At 40.7% G+C, this 19,949-nt stretch overlaps 1 protein-coding gene across 3 annotated transcripts in view; it reads right to left on the bottom strand.

The window, feature by feature from the left end:
- TACC2 (transforming acidic coiled-coil containing protein 2) overlaps positions 1 to 19,949 on the bottom strand; it is a 163,397-nt gene that overhangs the window by 85,654 nt on the left and 57,794 nt on the right. For all 3 annotated transcript variants that reach the window (XM_083364493.1, XM_083364491.1, XM_083364492.1), the window contains one exon: positions 3,712 to 3,852. In XM_083364493.1, coding sequence (XP_083220619.1) covers positions 3,712 to 3,852 — 141 coding nt within the window. The remainder of the gene's footprint in view (positions 1 to 3,711; positions 3,853 to 19,949) is intronic.

Raw genomic sequence — 19,949 nt, 5'->3', positions numbered from 1 at the left:
CCCTAAGCTGCTAACCTGAACAATTGGGCGGAAGACAACATGGTCCCCTGGGAAGGTGTGGCTCAATTAGCTCAATTAGCTCAATCCCATACCATGACCTTTTCATGAACAAAAATATGAGAGTATAAAGCCACATACAGCAGCTGCTCTTTTTTTGCACCTGATATCTATGTGAGCCTGTGTCTCATTTCAGCTGGGGAGGGAACGGGAAGGTTACATGCAAAGTAAAATGCAGCCATCTGATTGAAAATTAGACAATATTTCAACAGAACAGGATTCATAGCAGGTTTCAATAATTCCAGAAACACAGTTAAAACGTTCATTCAAATGAACTGAATAATCATTTCTATATCTAATGAAGGGACACAGTGGCTCAGTGGGTTAGGATGCTGAGCTTATCGATCAGAAGATCGGCAGTTTGGCAGGTCGAATCCCGAGTGCCGCATAGCAGAGTGAGCACCTGTTACTTGTCCTAGCTTCTGCCAACCTAGCAGTTCGAAAGCACGTAAAAATGCAAGTAGAAAAATAGGGACCACTACGGTGGGAAGGTAACAGCGTTCCGTGCGCCTTTGGCATCTAGTCATGCCGGCCACATGACCACGGAGTCATCCTCGGACAAACGCTGGCTCTTTGGCTTTGAAACGGAGATGAGCACCGGCCCCTAGAGTTGGAAACGACTAGCACGCATGTGCGGGGGAACCTTTACCTTTATATCTAATGAGGTACAATATAAAGAGCACATTGATGCCGGTCATATCTGTTCTTCAGTCTTTGCTAAGAGATTTGAGGAGGTTGGAAGTCCTATGAGGTGAACTCAGATTTCAGATAATCTACAGTCCTGTGAAAAAGCATTAATCCACTTTCAGATTTTTAGGAATGTTGGCATGTTTTTCCCCAAAGGTGGGACATACATAATACATACAAACATACATACAAGAATTCCCCAAAGACTGCAAAACCTTTTTCTTAAAATTGTATGTTATGTTGTGGGCATATTCCCATGTAAATAAAAATGTTTTAGTTTGCCAAGTTATTACTTCTAATATATGTAGCAGCATATTAGCACAAATATTATGTACAGCATTTTTCTGAGTATACTAAAAGGATATATTTTGTTTTTAAAAAGAAATCTTGGTTTAGTTTAGCAATGTTGCTAAATAATAAATTCTCCATACTACAGCAACCCAGTATTATAAAATCAATACCAAACAACAATAGTTGTAAATTCAAATCAGATATTATAAATTATGTATGTAATGTATGGACTACCAATGAGATATGTCCTATGACCTTCAGCTGTTTTTAATTCTTATTGTTAAAGGGAAATAGTATTCTGAATGTGTAAGTACTCTATAGAATCTCCCAATTTTGGGATGTAAAACAGTAGCATGTTGCCCTGAAAAGCAGTCTTCAGAATAGTGTGTCTGGCTGAAATAGAACAGCATAAAACTGAGATTAGGGTGGACGTGGCATTCTGCCAAAATAAGCCCAAACTGACTAGTATTGTAATTTTTATAATGCTATGTGGGGGAACAGCTGGCAATCTAATCTACCCTTTCTCTCACTAAAAAGCATTACGCGAAACCTTGATGAACTACTAGAGCCATAATGGGCAGTGGAAGGTTAGTGTTCACGGGTCATTTGTTGGCGTCAATGGCATATGGGCTTGTAATCTAAGAGGAGTATGTGGTAAGGAGCATCCATTAATGAATGAAATCTTTTTAAAAATAGATACGATATGCATCTGTGAAACTGAAAGGAAAGGATGGAATAAATCTGAATGAATATGGTCTGATCTTGTCGAGCTGACTTGGTGAACACATGCATGGAAGTTTAAAATTGAATGAAAAAGCTAAACTGTCTGTCAAAAACTATAAGTAGTAATTCCTAGCTCATAGGTTAGTCATAGCCATATGTTACTATAGCTGTGGAGTGGTGCTAATGAAAGAAGTAGGGATGTGTCAGGCCTGTCCCAGCTTGGGCATTTTGAAAAGAAAGACCTTCAACTCAGTTTGTAGCAAAAGGCATACTTTTACTAAAGCCAAGTGGTTACAGCATAAGCAAAGCCAGATCTGAATATTCTCATGTAAAACCAGTGCTTTTCCCTTCTGGACCCTCCTCCCTTGGGCTTTTCGTAAATGTCCAATGGTATTCAAACTAGGTGTTTTGGTAACAACCCTAACGTTTGGCACCTTTTAGTTGGCATTTGCATTCCGTTCTCTCACTTATGTCCTTGGATCTGCCAGGCTTTGTTCCAGGCTGGCACCTCTGATTCCTCTCATCCTGTCATCTCCCCTTCCTATATCCCCTTACTGCTCCCTCCACGCTTCTGACAGGATCTGACAAGATGAGTTTTGGGGAATGAATGCAATATGGAAATGGTTATTATTCTTTTATCTGACATGGATAGATAAGTTGATGGAAATGAGATGAGGGGTTACGGAAAGAGTGATTAGGCTCTTCAGAGACCAAAGATTGCTGAATAGTTACTTAGAAGCTTGTTTCAAATACATGGTTTAAACGTCATGTCTTTATCAGCATTTCTGACTTAGTGTTCGTAATCAAATGTTGAGAAAATTGTTGAAGAATATTGGAGACTCTGAATGTGAGACAGAGGTTATTTGATAGTGTGAAGAATGGGAAAACAGACACGGAAGGAAAGGAATAAAAGAAAAAAGAGCAGACGTAGAATGACCAGAGGAAGGGAACATATGCATCCTATATGAAAAAAACTATTGGAAGATAAATTATCTCTCTGTAAGATGACTAAAAATATAGAAAGGTTATGTGAAAATCGCTTGGAACAGAGTGAAAAGAAATATGCTACAGAGTGCCACAAAAATATGTGGGTTATGCTAATGGCATATTCTTGGATGGAATGACAGAATAAAAAAGCCTGTGAATGACAAAAATACTTCCAAGAATGTGGATGAATTATAGTATTTAGACAGAAAAGGTTAACTACAAATCCTCAAGAGCTTAATGGAAAATAAATATTAAAATAAATGTTGCTTCAAGATTTATATATGTTCTTAGAGTATTCATATAATAATTCGTGTAAACACAAACAGATGCTGAGAAAATGTTTAAAGGATCATCAGATGCATTTGGAATATATTGGTGGGGAAATTAAACTTCCAAGTATATTTTCATTAGAATCTGATTTTATAGAATCAATAGATTCTAGGCAGCTTACAATATAAGAAAACCATAAGAACATCACATTTTCTCAAACATCATACATCATGCCGCTCTACCTACCCCAAAAGATGCCTCTAATTTAATGACACTTTTCACTTGAAGACTTACTAAAAGAGAGCCATTTTCACTTTTTACAGTTCTTCACTTTTTATAACACTACTTCCTCCAACAGCATGATGTATGTTGGTATGAAAAAAAGAAAATCCACAGTGATTTTATATCAAAATGCAAACCATCTGCTTGATCTGAGTGCATGCAGGGTTGAAACCATTTTTTTCCATCAAATTTAGCAGGAAAATGAAGACAGTGTATTTGTGAAACCATCAAAATGCACCTTCAATTTCAGTCAGTTAGTTTGTTAATTTGTAGCATAAGTTGATTAGTATATTAATTTCACTAATTAAAACATTTTGTTTTCATGCCATACATCACATAAAATAGTGATAACCTAAAAAGGGCTCACATAGAATTTTGGACAGAATTTTCTTCTGTCCAATTGAATCAACATACCTCTTGGTTTCAGGTAGGGCTTTTCCAATCTCTTGGTCAGATTGCTTTATCTCAGTAGGAAATTCAGGAGCCAATGATCCTAGGTCAGGAAGAGATGCAATGGTGCTACCAGTCCCCTGGCTATCACAAAGCTGGGAAGTACTGCAAAATAATGAACAGTTATAAAATGCTAATATTAGTAAAGCACAAGAACTGCACATATGTTTTAAACTGTATTCAGAGACTAGATTAACTGCACATTTATCTCATGCTTGGCTCCTAGTAGGAAATCTAGTCTTCTACAGCCCACTTGAAATTAAACAGATGTAGACTTGACCCAGAAATTTCAGAAGAGCTTGATGTATGAGATCATTTTTAAAAACCAAACTAGGAATCCAACTGTTTGACAACTGCACTCCAAATTTCTACTTTATTGTTTGAGTAAATCAAATAAATTTACAATAAAGCACAATTATAAAATACACATGCACGTTAATGCTCATAATTAGCAACATACATACCCACGCAAATATTCAGCATTACTAAGACATGTAAAAATAACAGTGTTGAAATAGCAGAAACCTAACACTAAAAGGTTATGCCAATATATACTGCTCAAAAAAATAAAGGGAACACTTAAACAACACAATGTACTGTATTTAATAGTAGGACGTCTTATTTTCTGTTCCCTTTATTTTTTTGAGCGGTATATTTTTGAAAGATGTTTAAATGCAAGAAGGTAGGGCTTTGCTGAATCTCACAAGAAAGGAGTAAGGGCTCTGTCACTGGTACCTGCCAAACAAATACCCATTATGGATCTGTAAGAAAACAAATTACCTGAAAGTGATGTTCAAGCCTGGCAGAATCATATGAAAAATATTAACTATTAGATATGGCTTTTTCGGATCATTTAAAAACTACTGCTAGCATATTACATAGAGCCCAGAAAGAAACTGATGACCAAATGAGATAGTGCAGTAATATCTAAACCGTTCTAACCATTCTTGTCTTAAACACCTGGTAACTGCATATTGTATCAATTAGACGAGCTGACGGATCATTAAAGTTACACATCATTCCACTCAGGATATCATTAATGTAACGTTAATGAAACCTAATCGAATCTTCAACAAATAGTTGAGCCAGACAAAGATTATAAAGGCTGCTCCTAATACCATTAGAACAGGCAAAGGCAACATAACATTTGGAATCTCTTCTAACTGCGTATTTCTTTACTCAATGGAGATGTTTCATCATCTAAGGGTTCCTGTACACCATAGCCTAAATTATAGGACTTTGAATCAATAACACCTTCTTTCTCCATGCATTGTGTCAGTATATCTGCCATCGTTCAGACAACGATAGAATTCACACACTGTAAAAACATGGGCAGGACAACCTGATGACACTTAATTTTAGGGACTTCCTCAAGGACTCAAGGACTACAGCAGGCAGAAACCATGAAGAACACATGTGTGAAACTTGAATTTTTAGAAAGTTTTCCTCTAAAAAGATTGCAAACTTCCACAATATTTGCTAAAATGAACTCTAACATCAGTTTAGCAATGTTTTTCACTTTCCAAATTCTAGTTTCTAGCACTTCAATATACAAAGAAATTTAATTAGTTCTATACATTTGGAGAGGGTGGTCTTTGGCAGTAATAATATTGATCATCTTAGGACAAGTCACTTTGCAGAGAGACTGGCAGAAATAGCAATGGGAATAAAGTTAGCCATCAGCTGACATTAGAAGGCAAAAGTCTGCCAGGACAATCATTTGATGAGTCTTCTACACTTGCAAAGATCATAAACCTTCAACAAACCGAACAAAGATAAGATAATAGGCTCTAACCATAACCTTTTACTTTTATATAATAATACAAACTAGCCCTTTCTATAACAACAAACCTATCTAAATCAGCAAAACCCAAAATCAAAGTTTCACTTTTTTTCCACTTCAAGCACAAAGTCCAAAAACGTTTCCAAGAATTATGATTGTAAGATAAGTTCCACCAAAAAGATTGAATTAGAGAGATGTTATATAAAAGACCATATGAAGATACTGATACCTGAAATATTGACTTAAATTGCTTGATTTCAGCTATGTTTTTAGGAAATCAGACTTTTTCAGATTACAGTGTATTGGTGGAATAGGAGTACTACATTAATCATTGTCTACAACTAAGCTTGTGTATTCAGCATACAGTTCTGAAATATGAAAATAGCTCTACAATCTTAAGAGGTGGCAAAAATATGTTTATGTTTGTTATAGGAGTGCCCTCTATTGATCAGAGATAAAATGACACCTTGATTATACAGTACAGTGGCCTATGCAAATTCTCTAAGCCAGTGTTTCTTAACCTCAACAACTTAAGATGTGTGGACAGGCATGCTGGCTGCACAATTCTAGCAGCTGAAGTCCACACATCTTCAAGTTCCTGCAGTTAGACACATTTCCCTACATTAGTCCATGAGTAAATTATCAGTCTTTTACTAATATTTAGTTTCAGTATATTGAAACTTATATCTATAACTGTATATTCAGAGACTTCTTTACAATGGCAGGTCACAGAAACCACACAACGCAAGTTTTATTAGTGCAGCAACGTGGAAGTCTTACACATGCAAGAACACTGGCTTCCTAAAAAAAAGAATCACAGAAAATCAAGTTCTATTTATATGTCTGCCTCAGGGTTTATAATCAAATTCTCCTTTCTTTCAAAAGATCAGAATAAATGGGGCGTTGTCTTACCTGAACGCCTTTTCTCAGCATGATGATGGAGAATCCACGAATGGATTAACTCTGTCTTCCTGCCCAATTAGACTAAGTCAGTAAAACTTGCCACGCCTCTCCTGGGCCAGGATGCGAAGTAAATGACGACAGTCCGATGTGTTGACTCCCATACCCCTGACACAGGACCTGACGGACACTAAGGGGTGCATGTGGATTCTCCATCATCATGCTGAGAAAAGGCGTTCAGGTAAGACAACGCCCCTTCTCCAGCATGATAGAATCCACGAATGGGACATACCAAAGCTGCCCTGTCCCTATGGGAGGGAATCAGTCTGGGCCTGTGTCCCACCCTGTGGCACTACCTGTTGCAGCACCCTCCGGCCAAATGAGGCGTCTGTGGAGGCAAACCTATCCAGTTTATAATGCCTCACGAAAGGGGAAGGCGAGGACTATGTCGCCGCCCTACAGATGTCCTCAATGGACGCCTGTGTCGCCCAAGCCGCAGAACCTTGCCGGTTCACATGGGCTTTTGCCGCCACGTTGTCCGTGAGGACCAGAACATGTCTCGCCACCCTGTTGCAGAAGTGGCGTAGGGCCAGATGAATGGCTCTGAGCTCCAACCAATTTATGTTGTGCCATAGGTCGGACTGGGACCACCGGCCTTGAGCCAACTGAGACCCCAGATGTGCCCCCCCAGCCAAACAGGCTGGCGTCCGTAATCAGGGTGATCCGAACAGGCTCCTGGAACAAAGAGCCATTGGCTACCCCTGGTGAGGTCCACCACTGGAGGGAGTTTAGGGTCCGAGACGGAACCCTTACCCTTTGGTTGGAGGAGCTGGTGCCCAGTCTCTGAAATGGGAGCAAGAACCATTGCAGGTCCCTGGAATGCAGTCTGGCCCATGGGACTATTCCCATGCAGGAAACCAACTTCCCTAACAATTGGGAAAGAAAGGCCAGGATGACTACACACTCCCTCTGGACCTGAGGGACCAGGGCTCTGATGCTGTCCTGATGTTCCTGAGATAAATAGACCCTGCATAGTTTGGTGTCTATGACAGCACCCAAATGAAGAAGGCGCATTGAGGGAACTGTCTGGCTCTTTTGAAAATTCACCGAGAACCCCTGGTTCTGGAGAGTCTTGATAGACAAAGCCAGGTCCGATTGAGCCGCCTGGACCAATAGGGACTGGATGAGAATGTCATCCAGATAGCATTGGATGCGTACTGGGACGGACCTCAAATGCACGGTCAGCGCCGCCAAGTACTTGGTAAACACTCTTGGGGCCGACGAAAGGCTGAACGGTAAGGTTCTGTACTGGAAATGGTGAGTCTTGTAGCAAAACCTAAGGAACCTCCGGTGGGCTGGAAGGATAGGAATGTGAAGGTATGCTTCCGTGAGGTCAATGGACATCAGGAAGTCTCCCCTCCTGATGCTGGCCAAGATGGACTGTAGTGTTTGCATCTTGAACTTCTTGTATGCGAGATGAGCATTCAGCCCCTTTAGATCCGAGTATTGCCCTCCATCCTCCAGATGTCTTCGGAACGACGAAGAGAATGGAATAGAACCCCCTTCCTAGCTGCCCCTCCAGGACTGGTTCTATGGCCATTATTTCTAGGAGGTGCTGAATAGCCTCTGACATGAGAGCCCTCCTGACTGCATTTTTGAGTGGACAAGGAATGAAGCACTCTGGAGGGACAGACATGAATTCTAGGGACAGACCGCTCCTGATAGTGTTGAGGACCCAAGCATCTGTGGTGGTGGCCTCCCATTTTTGAACAAACAACGCCAGTCTGCCACCAATTGGGGAGACCGCCCTGAAGTCATTTAGACTTTCTGAAGGGACGGCCCCGTGCCTCAAAAAGGCCGCTTTGCTTGGAATTGTGACCTGGGTCTGTCTCTGGTCCTCAGTCAGTCAAATTGACGGTCAGACCTGGGAGGGAAGGAATGGGAGGGTTGAACAAACTCTGATTCTGATCCTGACTGGAAAAATTGCCTGTGGACGTATGCAGTAGGCCGTCTATCTGCCCGCCTAAGAAGATGAGACATCACCTTACACTTGTCCTTGTTCTCCACCAAATAAGGTGTCAAGGCCTCCCCAAAAAGCTGACCACCATGGTAAGGGGCAGCTGCCAAGCGCCACTTGGAATTAACATCTGCTTGCCAGTGTTTGAGCCACAGGAACCTGCGAGTGGTAACATTGGAGGCTATAGCCCTAGAAGAGAACCTGGCAGCATGTAGAGATGTGTCCACCATGTACTCCGAAGCAGCCACTAACTTGGCTAAGTTCTGGTGCATTCAGACTTTCTCTGGGGGTACTCTGGCCTGAAGTTGGCAGAGCCAGAGAAGGGAAGTTCTGGCAAAGAAAGAAGTGGATGTGGCTGCCCTCACCACCCATGCTAAGGCCTGGTGAATCCTGCAGAAGAAAAGTTCAGATTTCCTGTCCTCCGCCTTCAAGGTCTCAGCCACCATGGAGGAGGAGAAGAGTGGAGTCCACAGAAGGAACCTCTAGCACTTCCAACAAGGTCGGGTCAACGTTAAAGAGCTTCTTGTCCATTCCCCCTGGAGAGGGAAAACTGTCAGGTGTTCCCCATTGCTTCTGTACCATGTTGAGGAAGAGAGGGGGACAGGGGATGTGACGCTCAGTGACCACATGCTCTGAAAATACCGGCCTTGTGTCTTGGCTGGTGGATGGACCAGGATGGGGAACCTGGTCAGGACCAATCTTAGCAGTAGCACTGGCCTTATGAAGCAGAGATTTAAAAAGCGCCGGATTGAATAGACCAACAAAGGGAGGAGGGTCCGGAGTAAGATCCTCATCCTCCGAGAGGGGCATTTTCATCAGGTCGTACTCCTCAGAAAAAGATACTCCGCTGTGAGGAGACTGTGTGGGGAAAATAGGGTCAGAATATTCTGGTGCTCCCAACTGAGGGAGATAAGGCAGTGTCACTGAGGCCACCAATTCGGGTGCATACCTCTGTTGACGTTGTAAGGCCAATCCCTGGGCAACCGCCTGGGAGATCAGAGCCTGAAGCTGCTCTGGCGACCACACTCCCTGCGCCTCTGAGGGTCAAAGACTGGCTGCTGTGGGCATAAAGGTGGCCTCGGGCCTGGACTGCGTTTCTCTGGGGACTGGAGGCGTCAGTCGGATACCTAGTCCCTGGGTAAAGGAAACCATCTCCTCTTGCTCAGCCCTGGGAAGATAAGGTTGGTCATCATCATCCCCCTCCGGAGACCAGACCCTCTGGGAAGATGAGGGAGGAGCAAGCTGTGGCTCAAATACAGAGTCCTCTGCCAGAGGAGAAGAGACCTGTTCAGCACCCATCGTGCCCTGTTTCTGGGCCTTGGCAAATTGTCTTTCTAAGGCCTGGTGCCTCCTGCTGGCCTCTTTCTCTGCCGCCTTGGAGGATTTTTTGCCAGAGATGGCCTTGGCCTTGAGCTTTCCAGCAGCCTCCATTTTGGAGGACTTATGCTTTGATTGTGCAGGAGCATTGGTGGCACCATGTGAAACCTGAGGTGCGGTGTTGTCTGCCATCACAATTTGGAGATATCTCAGTGGAATGCTGAGAGGGATCTTAAACAGAGCAGAGTACTGATCTGAGGCTGTGTGCCACTCCCAGGGATCAATAAGTACTCTATGGCAATGGTGGCTGCAGGCCCAACTTAATGGACAACTGGCACACCTGCAAAGCTCCTGATGGCCTTAAGACTAGTTGAAGCACCTTTGGAGCACAGGCCAAGTCTACTGTAGTGACGGATCACCATGGTGATAACAGCCAGCTCACTGGTCCTAGTTGGTGGTGGCAAGGCCAAGAATGGCACGGCCAGCACACGTCTTCTGTTTGAATGGACAATGAGACAGCTAGGTTGAGGCCTAGAGCTACAGTTGAAGCCTCCTTTACTTGATCATCCACTTTGAAAGGTTTCAGGCAAGGCAAACAATGATTGTGCTACAGTCAGAAGGGATCTGAACTCAGAACCCTCTGCAATGATTGTGAGAGGATGGGCCTGAAAAAGGACCCCTGTGAACTGACCAGAGGCTCAGGGACCAACTTCCCTGAGCTGGAAGGCAAGGTAAGCACCTTTGAAGCCTGTGGTGTTTTTTGGGGTGTGTGTGTGTGTGAAATCTACCCCCCCTTCTCAGAAGCTAGCAAAGAAGGCTGCACAAGTCTTTTCAGAGTAAAAGCAATGCGATCGTGGCATCCAAAATGGCGACCGCTACTGCTACTAGTAAAAAAGAGAAGCAACCTGTCCTTCCTCCTTATTTCAGGAGAGAAGGCAGGCAGTTCTGAGAGTCTTCGCGTGCCTCTGATGCTATCAGCACGCTGAAAAAGGCAGTGGAGGCTTTCTGAGAAAGAGTCTCCTCTTGGCCAGCTGCTGGTAAGCCGGAATTCAAAATGGCAGCAGCAACTAGCGTGCTGCGGAAGAACAGCCTGGGGCTTCTGAGAGAAAGATAAGATCCTGAAAGAACTACAGCAAATGCTATCTAATTGAGAAAAACTTCCCCACAGACTTACAACAGTGAAAACAGTTGAGACCTCTGGAAGGCTGGAGCTCAATTAGAGCTACAAGCCAATTAGAGTTACATCTGGAAGGAGAAAAGCAAAACTCCAATCCTGAAAAGAATGCTATCTAATTGAAGAATCCACGAAGGGGATATGGAGATACACACACACACACACACACACACACACACGAGAGAGAGAGAGAGAGAGAGAGAGAGAGAGAGAGAGAGAGAGAGAGAGAGAGAGAGAGAGAGAGAGAGAGAGAGAGAGAGAGAGAGAGAGAGAGACCTGCTCAATTACTCAGAAGAGATGATTCAGCAAGATTTCTGGGAGCCAAAATCATTCTGGGCACAGACTAAGTCATGACTGGGAGGTATCCTGGCCCAGGAGAGGCGTGGCAAGTTTGACTGACTTAGTCTAATTGGACAGGAAGACAGAGTTAACCCATTCGCATCTATCATGCTGGAGAATGGACCATTCTTTCCACAGCCTTGCAACTCGGAGATATCTGTCCATTACTGTATTTAAGTTCTAAGTATCCTAACAACATTTAGACTGTTAACAAACAATGATAAAATATGCTGCACAAAATAACTGGATAGAAAGTCCTGTATCTTAGTCCTTATCTGTTGAATTAGCCACAGTGGTTTGAATTCATAGGTAAAGGTAAAGTTTCCCCCGCACATGCGGGCTAGTCGTTTCCAACTCTAGGGGCCGGTGCTCATCTCCGTTTCAAAGCTGAAGAGCCAGTGCTTGTCCGAGGACATCTCTGTGGTCATGTGGCCGGCATGACTAGACACCAAAGGTGCACAGAGCGCTGTTACCTTCCCACCGTAGTGGTCCCTATTTTTCTACTTGCATTTTTTACGTGCTTTCAAACTGCTAGGTTGGCAGTAGCTGGGATGAGTAACAGGCGCTCACTCTGTTACGCGGCACTCGGGATTCGACCCGTCAAACTGCCGACCTTTTGATTGACAAGCTCAGCGTCCTAGCCCACTGAGCCACCGCGTCCCTCTTTGGATTCTTGTAACATCCTATATACTAAGCTGCAACAAATGAAAACATAAAACTTCAACTAAAAGTCAAACAGGCCATATTTTGGCTTAGCCAATGCCTAAACCAGATCTACTTGTTTAAAATACACAGAGTGTTCATAGTGTCTTTTAAGGATGTACTGGTTTTGAGTCATGAATCATCCATAGAGTTTGGTCTAGTGGTTAAGGCAGCAGACTAGAAAGCAAGAAACGGTGAGCTTCACGTCCCTCCTTAGCCATCAAAGCCATCTGAGTCAGCTTGGGCCAATCACTCTTTCTCAGCCCAATCCATCTCACAGGGTTGTTGTTATGAGAAAAACAGGAGGAGGAAGGAGGGTTAGATGTGTTCACCACCTTGAGTTATTGGTAAAAATAATAAAGGCAGGGGAAGAGATCTAATAAAATAATAGATAGAGATGGTTTAGAAGTAGCAGGAAACTGTGCTATTGGTACAAGGTGTAACAAACCTCAGGCTCACATAGTCCCTTTTCTGCTATACTAAAGATTAAAAAAACAACAACCACCCTTCCTTTTTTCAGCTGTACACTAGCCACAGTTATACGGCATCCAAGCTCTGGGAAGTCTAAGTCACTCAACCTCCAACCAAAGTTTATGAGCTTCAATTTTTTTCATTAGAATTTAAGCTAAAAGAGCTCCCCGGGTTTGAACATACCAATAAACAGTGGCTAGCTTAAATAAAAGTTGGCAGTTTTTACTCATCCTTCTTATATAAAAAAGAAAGGAAAATCAGTGAGTTAGAAATTTACCAAAAGATCATTTTTTTTGTTTTGTTATACAAGGCCATAGCATAGCCTCTAAAATAGAGGTCTACCTAGAGCAAACATATTTGGATCCGATTCAACAAACTAAAACAACAGTGCAGTTGTTGCTTGGTGATCTCAAATTCTTCTTTTTCTATTTCTGACATTTGCTGAACTTTTGTAGTTATAGGAGCATTTGTTCCCAGCGCTTTTTCTTGTTCCATGCCAAGACTTAGAAGCTGTTTCTGAAATCAGGACCAATAATGTATATGGTCATCTACAACGATGTATAAAATTATTTCCATGACGATTTGGCTTCCCTTGAGCTCTCTGCCTCTTTCTCAGTTAAATTTTCCATCAACTTATATGGTAATAACATGTAACATAATGTAAACAGCCATATGCAGACTGTGCAATAGTAGCCACAGGCAAAATAAATGGTCTAAAATTAAATGTGGGGGGGAAACATTCCCAGACAACTAAGCCAAAAAAAAACCCAGCATCAGAAAACCAAGCATGAAACCCACATCAGATTCCCTATTAATATTTTAATGTGATATTCTTATTTGTTTTCCAAAGTAAATGTATTATAATTTCCAAAAAAAATACAGATAAATAAACAAGTCTGTTCAGCAAAATATAAAGTTAATAAATGTTTTGCAACAGAATTTTTTCTCAGTATATTTTGGAACAATATCAAGAAAGGTACACTATATTCGTTTCCAACACATTAAAGAAAAAATAAGATGTAATCATATATGCAGTGCTTTTTTTGTAAAAGAAAAAGGTGCTGGAACTCACACATGTCATATAACCCGCCTTGCCTACCCTATAAGGTTCTATCCAAAAAAAGGTGCTGGAACTCCGTTCTGAACATTCTATGAGGAAAAAAGCCCTGCATATATGCCAGATAGGTAGGTAGGTAGGTAGGTAGGTAGGTAGGTAGGTAGACAGACAAATTGATGACAGATTGATAGATACAATAGATAAGATAGACAGACAGACCCAGACAGACTCTAAGAATAGGCAAGAACCTGGATATGATACTTAAATTACCTTACTCAAAAGAGCATGGATTCTATACATATCATGTATACGAAGCTGGACATCTGCCAACCAGCTGTTTGGTATCGAAATATAGAAAGGAGACAGCTATATCTAAGTAGGCCCCTCTAACAGCTGGGCTATCTGACATCAAGCTTCCTTTCTTTTCTTTTCTTTTTTCTTTTCTTTTTTCTCTTTCTCCATTGTTTTTTAAAAACATTTTTGGCTCCTGCATGAAGCTAAAGAATTTAAAATAAGACCGCACCCTGCTTCTATGACTGCACAATCCTTATGTGGTTAGGTTGTTAAGTCTTAAAGGTAACATCTTCTTTGCTAAATTTAATTGCAGCAAACAGCAAACTACGTGCAGTATTAGTGGATCTACACTTTTCTTTTTGATTTAGTGTTATTCAAAGTGTTCTCCATAAAATGAGGTCCAAGAACATTCATAACAACAACAAAAACTGCTTCAACATCTGCTTATGATTTTATGAGTGCACTCTCAGACAATACTTAACCCAAGAAGGAAAAATATTACAAATTGAATGAACTAATTTCTCCATTCCTATTCGCAGAAGAGTCTTGAACATATCAGTGTTTTTCTACATTCCACCATATGCCAATGTGGGAACACGCCACCACCAAGATTTATTCCAAGAAGAAAAATGACAGAGTTTTACATATGCTGAAATAAATTAAAATTAATACTTAATTCACACTGGGTGGTTCCAGATTAGGTAGAGACAAATCTCTTCTGCTTCTTCTTACTATGGTTGCCCGTCTAGTTCCACTAATGACAGTGGAGCTTATTTCAGTGAGAAACCTACAGTTTCTCACTGAAACTAATCAAAGTATGTCAAGTTCAAAGAAAATGCAAGCAACTTTAAGCCATCCTTCTTAACCTGTTGCTTCCCGATGTTGGAATTGTTCCTCTCGCTTGGAGAGACTTAATTCAACCATCTGGAGAACACCAAGGTGGACAAGGCTATATTAAGCCATCACTTATAGCATTTGGAAGGGGAAAAATGATCACCTTACACTAAAATAATACATAACTGTATGTTAAAAAGTTAACAAACTGATTTAAGTGCTGGCCATATTCATTATATCTCAGTCACCTGCCTAAGTGTCCTAAAACAAGAAGCAAGTCAATTAAAAGGCATGGCGTTTCTGAACAGTTGCTCTCAGATTCAAATAGAGCACGGCAAGCAAATAACTATCTGGATGCTGAAATGGCGCCATTTATGGTCAGGATATTCCTTTTCATTATTTCAGGTCTGGTATTTCTCTCCCCAATGCCTACTGTTCAAATCCATATGATCTAATAGAGCACAGAAAGGTGATTTTAACAGAATGGAAGCAAAATTTCTTTTTAAACCAAGTTATCTCCCGAATTAATTTCATGCTTGCATTTTTTTCTCATGGATTACCAAATACGGATAAAATAAGGTTAACACAGACTTGGCATTGCAGACACCTGAAAAGTGACTGAAATCCCTACCACTGCTATAAATCATTTTCAAAACCATGTTTTAAAAAGTTATGTTGGGGAACACTGCTGGCCTATTAAGTATCATAGGCACAAGAATGACAACAACTGGAATTCTGAGGAATTTGTAGTAGTTAAGGTCCCAGGTTGGAATCCAGAAGACCCTGAGTTCTAGTCTTGCGTTAGGTACAAAACCAATGAGGTGACTTTCAGTCAGTCCTTCTCTCTCAATCCTAAGGAGGAGTCAGTGGGAATACACTTCTTGCCAAGAAAACCACACAGGTTTATCCAGAGTTGCCAGGAATCAAGACTAGCTCAAAGGCAGCAGCCCCATGGTCATATGATCAAAATTCAGACGCTTGGCAAATGGTTCGTATTTATGATGGTTGCAGTGTCCTGGGGTCATGTGTTTACCTTTTGAGACCTTCTGACAAGCAAAGTCAATGGGGAAGCCAGATTCACACCTTGTTACCAACTTACCAACTGCAGCGATTTGCTTAACAACTATGGTTGGAAAGTTGTAAAATGGGGCAAAACTCACTTAACAAATGTCTCATTTAACAACAGAAATGTTGGGCTTAGTTGTGATTGTAGGTCAAGGAGTAGCTGTAGTTAACTTCACCAGTAGTCTACTTCTACAATTGCTGGTTTCTGACCAAATCATTTTCCGGTTTGATATCATGACATGAAAGATTTTTTGATCCATGCAAGAAGCTGATTGGCTTCAGTTCCCAGAGATTTTCTACTGCAACCATACACAGAAATATGTACAGATAGCCCTCGACTTACAACAGTTCATTTAGTGACCATTCAAAGTTACAGTGGCACTGGAAAAAATGACCTATGTCCATTTTTTACACTTACAACCATTGCAGCATCTCCATGGTCACGTGATTAAAATTCCACCTCACTTAACAGCCATGTTACTAAGTTAACAACTGCACTGATTCACTTAACAACTGAGGCAAAAATGTGATAAAATGGGGCAAAATTCACTCAATATATGTTTCACTTAACAACAGAAATTTTGGGCTCAATTATTGTCATAAGTCGAGAACTACCTTTACTGTTAATTTTCAAAACTACAAAGTATAAAGTTATACTGTATAATTTTAACTGCATCAATAATGGAATAATAATAATAATAATAATAATAATAATAATAATAATAATAATAATAATAATAAGTTGGAAGGGACCTTGGAGGTCATCTAGTCCAACCCCCTGCTCAGGCAGGAAACCCTATACCATTTCAGGCAAATGGCTGTCCAGTCTCTTCTTAAAAACTTCCAGTGTTGGAGCATTCACCACTTCTGGAGGCAGGTTGTTCCACTGGTTAATTGTTCTAGCTGTCAGGAAGTTTCTCCTTAGTTCTAGGTTGCTTCTCTCCTTGACTAGTTTCCATCCATTGCTTCTTGTCCTGCTTTCAGGTGCTTTGGAGAATAGCTTGACTCCCTCTTCTTGGTGGCAGCCCCTGAGATACTGGAACACTGCTATCATGTCACCCCTCACCCTTCTCTTCGTTAAACTACATATGCCCAATTCCAGCAACCGTTCCCTATATGTTTTAGCCTCCAGTCCCCCAATCATCTTTGTTGCTCTTCTCTGTACTCTTTCTAGAGTCTCAACATCTTTTTTACATCGTGGTGACCAAAACTGGATGCAGTATTCCAGGTGTGGCCTTACCAAGGCATTGTAAAGTGGTATTAGTACTTCACGTGATCTTGATTCTATCCCTCTGTTAATGCAGCCTAGCACTGTGTTGGCTTTTTTGGCAGCTGCAGCAGACTGCTGGCTCATATTGAAGTGATTGTTTATGTTGCATTTGAAATCCTGCAGCTTTCATTTTTTCTACATTCATCTAGTTGGCGTAAGTCCTGCAATCATTAGGGTTTTTTTGTAAATCATCAGAGGGACTAAATTTAGGGGGATATAATTTTATTTATACGAAAGACAAATCAGTATTCATGCTTTTTCTCCCTTTGCTTTCATGATGGCCTATCTATCAATATGTTATGTGCTTTACGTAAAATCTGGTCACTAATTACAAAATAAGCAATTAATATAAGCATTTTAGGCACATGTTGGGGATAAGTTCCAGTTGACAAATAGAACCAAGAATCACTGGGGTATATATCTCAGCAGATACAGTATGTTTAGATTTACTGAAGGTTGGGTAAATGCCAACATATTCAAACTATAGGATAAACAGTGAAATGATATCTTTTCTTGCTCTTTTCTTGGGCATATTGAGCAAATGCTAGATTAAGTTCTTTCCAAGAGGAAAAAGTGTCAGTATCAATAAGATTAACTACTGGAGCAGGGCTCTGTTGTTTGCGAGACTTAAAAAGAAGTTCAAATGTACATTTAATTTTCACTGCAATGGAGCACATATGTTTTCTAATCTTTTATTTCTACAAAAAACAGTGCAATTGGCCTATTTCCTACTACAGTATTTGTATGTAGGCCAGCTGCTCTGTCTTCTATATTTGTACTAAAAGGAAAAGAAAATGATAAATTAAATTCTAAAAAAGAAATGGTGGTTGGGGGAGGTGGCTTTTATTGGCATGTGCATTAGTCAGCTGTGACCACTGACATTTTCTAACCCATGCAATGCTTCTATACCCTGCTTATAAAAATAAATAAATACCAGAAATAGTTTGCCCACCTAAAGAAAGAGAGAAATACTTTGGATATGCATTATTTCAAGGTCGCTTAATTCATTACAGCCTACAGATACAGAGTTAATTTCTGTTATTCTGAAGTTCATCCCATACAATGCAATTTAGTTTACATCGTTATTCTTGATAAAATAACAGAATAAGCATGGGTAGTCCTTACATTCCTGACCCACAGCCTGCTTTTGAGCATGCTGTGGTAGAGAGCATTAATGCTAGTGGACCCTAGTTGTTGATCTTGGCTATCTCCCAAGAGTCCAATCTTCTGCCATCCTCAGAACAGCACATGAAGAAGCTTAGTTGTGGTCTTCAGGAAAGGCTTTCCAACAGTGCTTTCAGAAGCCACTGCTAAAATTGATAGTAAGGGAATCCCAAGAAGACAAAGTTTCTCATTTTGGAAATACTTCCTGTTATAAAAAATGTTGGTCTATTTAAGTCAAGATGTTCTTGAGTTGTCTACAACTACTAATGAATTCATAAACACATTTTTCCAATTTTCTTGATGTTCAGGAAGTGGTTGTTATTGCTCTCTTCCAGGGTGCTTGACTTCCTACTCTATAGTCTACAGCAGGGGTGTCAAACTGCCGGCCCACATCATCCGGAAGTTGCACCCATCCCATTGCCGGCAATGGCAAAACCATCCCGATACATTGCGCGATGTCACGCATTCCTTGGTGATCAACTATCCAAGAAATAATTAACTTTCCAAGCCCAGACAATGTTGGCCAGGTGCTGCTACTGAAATTACCTTTTCCCCAATGTATGGCACGTTCAAATGAAATATCAGACATGGCAATCCAAGCAGAATTTATGCAAGAATAAATTCAAGAGTAGATATTCAAATGACTATTACACAAGCAATACAATACTCCATTATCAATGAAGAAAGAAGGTTCCTCTGAAGCAACATAAGAGTATGAGAAAAAGATTCAGGCAATTTCTATTAAGAGAAATGATTTTAAAATGAAATCCGTGCACTGCTCTTTTAACCTTAACAAATCTTGCTAGAAACAATCTTGTGGGAATGTTTGGGGGGGGGGGAAACATTTAGGTTTGGGATAGATCTCAAAGGTTATTACACTCTTTCACCTGGGCAATCTAGTAATTATTAACCCATATCAGCATACCTAGTTTTATCTTAATTGTTTCCATTTGCCACCAAATATCAGGGTGGGTGGGTTGAATCCTTTGGATTGTTTGTTTGTTGTCTTGTAACCTATAGTTGCTGACCAGGAGATGAGTTAGTTTGGAGCAGTACAACAACCCAGGAAGAAGGGGAAAGTTGGTTTGTCCTTCCTGTTTTCCCCCCCAAAGAATTCACCTTTGGATTTAGGCAAGTGTTCAATGACATATTCCCTTGGAAAATGACTTGTTCTCTATTGGAACCAAATTCAGAATATTGCTTCTGGTTTCTTTAATGAGATGTACAAAAAGAGGGCTTTGAAGAAAAAAATATTAAGACAGTCTCTTCAGGACTAGGAAGAAGGTACTGCATCTACCTTGATTTAGTTCAGTATTTTTATGTCTACTTTTATCATGAGTATTTTTATATACAAACTTATTAGGAATATATAATTTTGAGATTTTAAAGACTTTATAGTACCCATTTCAGCAATGCTAAGCAATGCTAAGCTCTTTATGACATTAATAGTTCAATGTCTTCTATAAAATAGAACAGGATTTGGGCATTTAACCTGCAGAATCTCTCCCATGCCTTTCCTACTATGCTGATTGATATGTTATCACTGGGACTGGGTAATGGTATATACCAGGTTTTAGAGAACTGCCTTTTAGAGGCAGAATAGTTTATATCGTCACTAGATAGACAGAAGGACAGCACCTGAGGTCCTATTACATACTTCCATCAGGTAGACATTTAGCAAAACATGACTTTTTTCCACCAAACCAATACATATTCAGTACATACCAGAATTTTATGGACAAACAGTAAAACACAACATAAAAAAGGCTGATAATATAAGGGGAAGAAGGCTGAAATTCATTGTCAAGGCAGCTA

Source organism: Vipera ursinii (genome assembly GCF_947247035.1).
Source record: "Vipera ursinii genome assembly, chromosome: 5".
Classification (NCBI taxonomy): Eukaryota; Metazoa; Chordata; class Lepidosauria; order Squamata; family Viperidae; genus Vipera; species Vipera ursinii.
The sequence above is the reverse complement of the archived record's forward strand: the minus strand, read 5'-3'. Positions and strand labels throughout refer to the sequence as shown.